General features: G+C 48.3%; 1 protein-coding gene across 1 annotated transcript; it reads left to right on the forward strand.

The window, feature by feature from the left end:
• The first annotated feature begins 3,249 nt into the window (after nucleotides 1-3,249).
• Nucleotides 3,250-3,699, forward strand: LOC147991350 (uncharacterized). Its single transcript, XM_087538635.1, has one exon. The coding sequence runs from the start codon at nucleotides 3,250-3,252 to the stop codon at nucleotides 3,697-3,699; it is 450 nt and encodes a 149-aa protein (XP_087394761.1).
• The last annotated feature ends 2,623 nt before the right edge of the window (nucleotides 3,700-6,322 follow it).

Genomic DNA, 6,322 nt, shown 5'->3' on the forward strand with positions numbered 1-6,322 from the left:
TTGCCAAGATTCTTCTTCATTCCAGCAATACGTGGACTCCGCCGAGGTGTACCACCTTCCTCAGCAACAGTACTCAACCTCTTCTTCACCTTGCCAAATTTACCACCCTTGGCACCATCTGCAGTTCTCCTCTGCTTCTCCTTTTTAGCAAACTCTTTTGACTCAATTTCAAACCTCAACTTCTTCTTGCTTTGCTTCAACTCATATTGACGAAGTTGTTCCGGGACCATCCAATCCTGTGTAACTTCCTCTGTACCATCAACAGACTGCGACTGTGTTTCAGACAAGACAGGACGTCTCTGATCAAAGTTCACACCAACATTACCCTCTGCAAAATAATGGTCAATCAATTGAGTAACCTCCTCAAACCCAGGCGCCCCAGCATGGAAAATAGACACTGCGTCAAAATAAAGTTTGTCTATGCTCGTTAAAAATTGCACAAAAAGAACAAATGCAGTACAGATAGACATATAAATGTAGTGCTCAACCATAAACTCAAAATAAAAAATAATGCATTGTACAAAAAACTTGAATAAAACAACAATGCAGTTCACAAGTACATACACTGGAGTTCACATACAAAAATAAAATGCAGTGCTTCATATACTATATTCAGGGATATTCGCAACAAAAATGTCAAACTAGATAAAACAAAGCATACACAAAAATAAACAAATTAATCACATACTAGAAGAAGGGGCCACACTTATAGGAGAAGATTCAATCGGCGAATTCACTTGATGTCCTCCCTCGACACCATGATCCTTACCACCAGGACAAGGAGAGACAATTGGTGTATCATTATGAGCACTGCAATCACCTGTTAGATTAAAAAAAACAAGAAAAAAGAAATTACAAAAACATCACATGACAAAATAATGCAAACGAACGCTGACAACTAACAGAGCATAACCCAATATGCAGGATGAATTAGGAAACTAGATAAACACCAAACAAAATAAACAAAGCCTAACGAATAAGCACTCCACATACCCTGAACTCCTTCTCCCGGCCTGCTCGGCGAAGACATAGCGTTTCCCTGCAACACAAAGGACGAAGTGACAGACATAAGCAACAAAATCGGCGAAAATCTCACGAAACCCTAGATCCGCATTGCTACACACAACTATCGACTTCAAAACGAGATAAAATCGACTGCCTACGAAAAATTACACAAGCAAAAAGAGCTACAGCAACTACAAGAATCACATAAACAAGGCGAAGGGACAATCAACACCGAGCCAAGCGGAACGTACCAAAGAAAAGTGTGCGGCGACGGCGGCGGGAAGGGGGGGCGGCGACGGGAACAGACAGGAAAGGGCTGCGGGAGCGCAGCGGCAAGGGCTCACGGAGCGGACAGCGACGCCGAATGCAGGAATAAGGACCTCTTGAGGGCGGCGGTTCTCCGGGCGACGGCGGTTGCTGCGCGCGACGACGGTTTTGCACGAGGGAGAGATGCCTCAGGAGAAACTGCAAGAGAGGAGAGGGGATTGTTCTCGGTCTCTTTCTCTGACAGCGGAGCGGTGGAATAACCTGGAAACGATACATAGGAGGCCCGCGTGTCGCAAAAAGGGTCACAAATAATGGGCCAACCCAAAAACAGCCCGGACAAAATAAGCCAGTCTACATCAAAACGCACATGTTACTAAAACACAACAAAAAAAACATGGTGCAGTTCTCTGTGAAGAATCATGAAGTTCAAACGGTAAAACAACAAATAAAATACATACAGTTCGTAAAAAAGTTAAAATCAAAAACAAAACGCATGTTAAGAAAACACATCCGAAAAAAGTCTACCTTCAATTAAGTGCCACACAAAAAATGTGCCCCCCCTCCGCTCTCCCCTTAAACCTCCCGTACAGTGAAGTAAGCACATGCAAAAAAAAACAAATGCAGTACGCACTGCTGGAAAAATGCAGTGCATTTCTATACGGGATGTAGTACGCCATTATGCATTTCTTTTTCAGGATGAAGAAAATCGCAAACGCGAAAAAAGTAAACGCAGTGTGCAAGTACACGAACATGCAGTACAGTATCATAAACAATGCAGTACAGTCGTAATTTGCTAAGCAGTGCAGTCCCGTACATTCGAAAAAAAAGATTACAAAAAAGTAAAAACACGGGAACAAAAATGAGAACTGTACATGCAGTAAGGAATGAAGTTCACATCTAGTACATAACCATGATCAATGCAGTGCACCGATGATTTACCAAAAAGCACTGCACTCCACAACATTAAAAAGCATACAAAGAATAAAAACCGATCACCCAAATGATACCAGCCCCAGCCACACAAAATTTGACAACGTACATGCGTCTTTGAACTACCCGAACACAGGCCCAACAAAACCGACAAAGAAAAAACAATAAGTTCAAAAAAAAAGTGGGGGGGGGCCACCCCCCACCCCCTCCCTCCCATTTCCCTACCCGTCCCGTGCAAGGGACTGCAATAAGTACCGGCAAAAATAAGATGCAGTACTGTGCGGTAGAAGTATGCAGTGCATTCCGTTGCGCAATGCAGACCGCCGAAGCATATAGCAAAGACACGCAAAAAACGATGAAGTACACACATGTATACAATGTTGCAGTTCTGATTTGTACGCAACGCAGTGCGTAAGTGTAATCAATGCAGTTATGTTGTCACGCAGTATACATCTATAAAACATGACAAAATGCCCGTTCGCATAGAAAAAGGTGGTGGTTAAAAAAATGTCCTGATCAAAAATAAAACAAACCCACCTTAAAAAAACCACACGTTCGCATACATCCACCCGATCGGAGCAGTTCCATCGCCACAAGCCCACGATCATAGATGCAAAAACCAACCCACGATCCGCACAACCGCATCATCAGCGCGATCGTGCAGTTCATCCGACGAGGCCATCCCACCCCGCGCCCTCCCCTTAAATTCAGACCCCTGCCAAAGGCCTTCTCATCCACAAACAACACAAGTATCCATTGCGCTCCCACCAAAAGCACCAAGCCCTGCCACCGGCGATGACGTTCACTGACGAGTACAAGGGCGACAACGCCGTGGAGGCGCACAGCAACACCATGTTGCACGTCATCCACACCAACGACAGGAAGCAGATGGCGATCACCCTCGCGCAGTACGAGCGCCACCTCAGCCTCCAGCGCCACAAGATCATCGGCATTGATCTCGAGTACGACAACAACCCTGAAGCGACGCAGAAACCCGCCCTCTGCCAGCTCTCCATCGGCAAGAATCACCCGGTGCTGCTCTTCTAAATGAGCGACAGTGAAAGGTGCACCGTCTTCCACAACTTCCTCGCCGACCCCAGGTACACCTTTGCAGGCTTCTCCATCGACGGCGACAAAACCAGGCTGGAGCGCGTCAAACTGGAGGTCGCCAACTTCGTCGACATCCAGAAGGAGTGGAGGCTGCCCGAGGCAACCAAGCCATTGGACTCCCTCGGAGACGTCTCCGGCGTGCTCATCGACTACTACTACAACAACATGAAGAAGAAGATCACCGACTACGAGCACCAGCGCTGGGCCATCCTGCCTCTGTCCAGGAGGCACATCGAGTACGCGGCAAAGGACGCCTATGCAGCGTACGAGATATGGAACCGCATCACCCTCACCCAGGACGGCCTTCGCCGTGCAAAGCTGGAGAAGGAGGAGCCCCCCAAGAAGCGTGCCAGGAGCAGCTGGGGATGGGGAGAGCCTGACTGGTGAAGAAGAAGATGGTCCCGGCCAGGAGCCAACAATGCCAGTGTTCTTTTAGAATTATCATCAAATTTGCTTTCTGTTGTTTGCTTATGTATCGTTGGTTTGCTTGTGTGCTGAACCTAGTTTGCTTGCCATGCAGAATCGCTTTGTAATGATGAACTCTGATTATGTTAGTTTGCTTTCTGTTCAACTTAGCTTGCTGGTGATGAAATTGTCGTACAGAATATCTGTGATAATTTGTTTTCTGTTGTCTCCTAATATATCATTAGATTCGCGCAGTGCAGAAAACGAAAAAAGAGTTGCAGTGTGCAAACAGGACGCATGCAGTGCAAGTTGTGTACGAATGTAGTACAGAATCTGTCCAATGAAGTCTTAACATACCCAACAAAGCGGTGCACGAACCTAAATTTGAAAAAAGAATACATAAGAGCAAAACCAGAAAATGAAAAACGCAAACACGTAAATAATCAATGAAGTACAGAAATATATGAACGTGCAGTACAGAACCATAATCAACGCATTACGCGTATGATTTACTAAGCAGTGCACTCCCATACATTGGGAAAAAGATTACATAATAGCAAAAAGACGGAAACAAAAAAAATGGCAACTGTACATGCAGTACGTAACGCGTACACATGCAGTACAGAACCCTGATCAATGCAGTGCAAGCTCCCGACATTGAAAAAAACACCTAAGAAAGAAAAAAAAGAAAAAAAATGACCACCCAGGTGGCACCGGCCCCAGCCAGTCTCGTAATAGGTCTGCGCCCACAGAAGGCGAGTCGTTCTGAGTCACAGTGCATGGGGCCGGCCACACATGGGCCCACAGGTCAGAGAGCATACAGCTGCGAGCGCCATGTTTAAGCGCCCAAATAAGTAACAAGAGGAATTCGACACAGATGCCTCGCCACCACTTATAAACATGTGGGCCGCGCCTTCCGTGGGGGAGGTGGGACTAAACATTAGACCGCACACAGCGCACCGGGAACCAGCCCTGTGCTCATAGGCTGACCTGGGCCCAATTGCGTCTTCACTACCAGAACACAGGGCCAACAAAAAAAAGAGAGGCCACTGAAAATAAAAAAATGCTACATACCATACACAAACACAAGCCCAACCACGCGTTCATAGTTCGCCGTGATATGACAATGCAGTTCGCTATTTTCAAGTAAGCAGTCCTGTTGCTTCTTAAATGCATTCGTGTTCACTGAATCACACCCAATCCACCACCTAACGCCAACCACACCATTTATTACTTCCATTGCTCGATTGGTTGCATAAAAACTTATCCATTCATGCTACAGACTAACACAACTCCTCCCCCCGTTCCCCATTTTCCTCAAAACGTAGATCTAGGGTTCATCCCTGTAACACCCCGGATGTAACTTTCCCAATTTGTACTCCAACTCTTGCCGTTTCCGGCGTTAAGTTATATTTATTTTCTCGGGTTTGGGTCCTTGTCTCCGTGTGTTGTTGTCGTTGCCATGCATCTCATATCATGTCATCATGTTCATTGCATTTGCATACGTGTTCATCTCATGCATTCGAGCATTTTCCCCGTTGTCCGTTTTGCATTCCGGCGCTTCGTTCTCCTCCGGTGGTCATTTCTAGCTTTCCTTCGTGTGTGGGGATTAAACATTTCCGGATTGGACCGAGACTTTCCAAGCGGCCTTGGTTTACTACCGGTAGACCGCCTGTCAAGTTTCGTATCAATTGGACTTCGTTTGATACTCCAACGGTTAACCGAGGGACCGAAAAGGCCTCGTGTGTGTTGCAGCCCAACACCCCTCCAATTTGGCCCAAAACCCACCTAACTCTGCTCCATCATCTAGAGCGTTCGATCACGATCGCGTGGCCGAAAACCGTACCTCATTTGGACTCTCCTAGCTCCCTCTATGCCTATTTAAACACCCCCCCGATTTTTGGATCTCCTTCTTTCCCCGAAACCCTAGTCTCTTTCGTCTCGCGCGCCGCCGGACAAAATTGCACCGACGGACACGTCTGATTCCTCCCCGCCGCCAACCGATGACCGCCACATGGCGCGTCGCCTGCCCGCCGCCGCCAAAGCCCGCCGCGGCCCGCGGGAAGCCCTCCCCGGCCCGCGCCTCCACCGCGCCTCCCTCCTCCTTCCGCCGCCCGAGCCGCCCCGCTCTTCCTCTGCTCCGGCGACCCACGCCGCCGGACGCCACCTCAAGCGAGCTCGCCGCGCTGCCCGGGTCCGGCCTCGTCCGCGCCGCCCGAGGCCACCAACCCCCGCCGGAACCGCCGCGCCCGCTTCCTCGACGTCCGGTGCCCGGCCCCGCCGTCCTCCTCCTCTCCCTCGCGCCGGCAAGCTCCACCGGCCTCGCCCCGCTGCCTCCTCTGGTGAACCACGGCGTCCGTGCCCCGGCGAGATCGGATCCAGATCCGGTTGCTACAGTAAACCCTAGAGGTTGATTTTTTTGTCTAAGTCCCGAAATTGCAGATCCATGTGCCCTTCTTCCTAGCCTCGTAACTTTGCATCCGTAGCTCCGATTCATGCATATAGCATATCAAAATGTTCATCTCAGAGAGTACATCATTTCATTCCATTGCATCATTTTCATTTGAGCTCATCTTGATTCCAGAAATGCTCTTAGAAGAGGGCT

Source organism: Triticum urartu, chromosome 1A (genome assembly GCF_056163025.1).
Source record: "Triticum urartu cultivar PI428250 chromosome 1A, HENAU_Tu73, whole genome shotgun sequence".
NCBI classification, from domain to species: domain Eukaryota; kingdom Viridiplantae; phylum Streptophyta; class Magnoliopsida; order Poales; family Poaceae; genus Triticum; species Triticum urartu.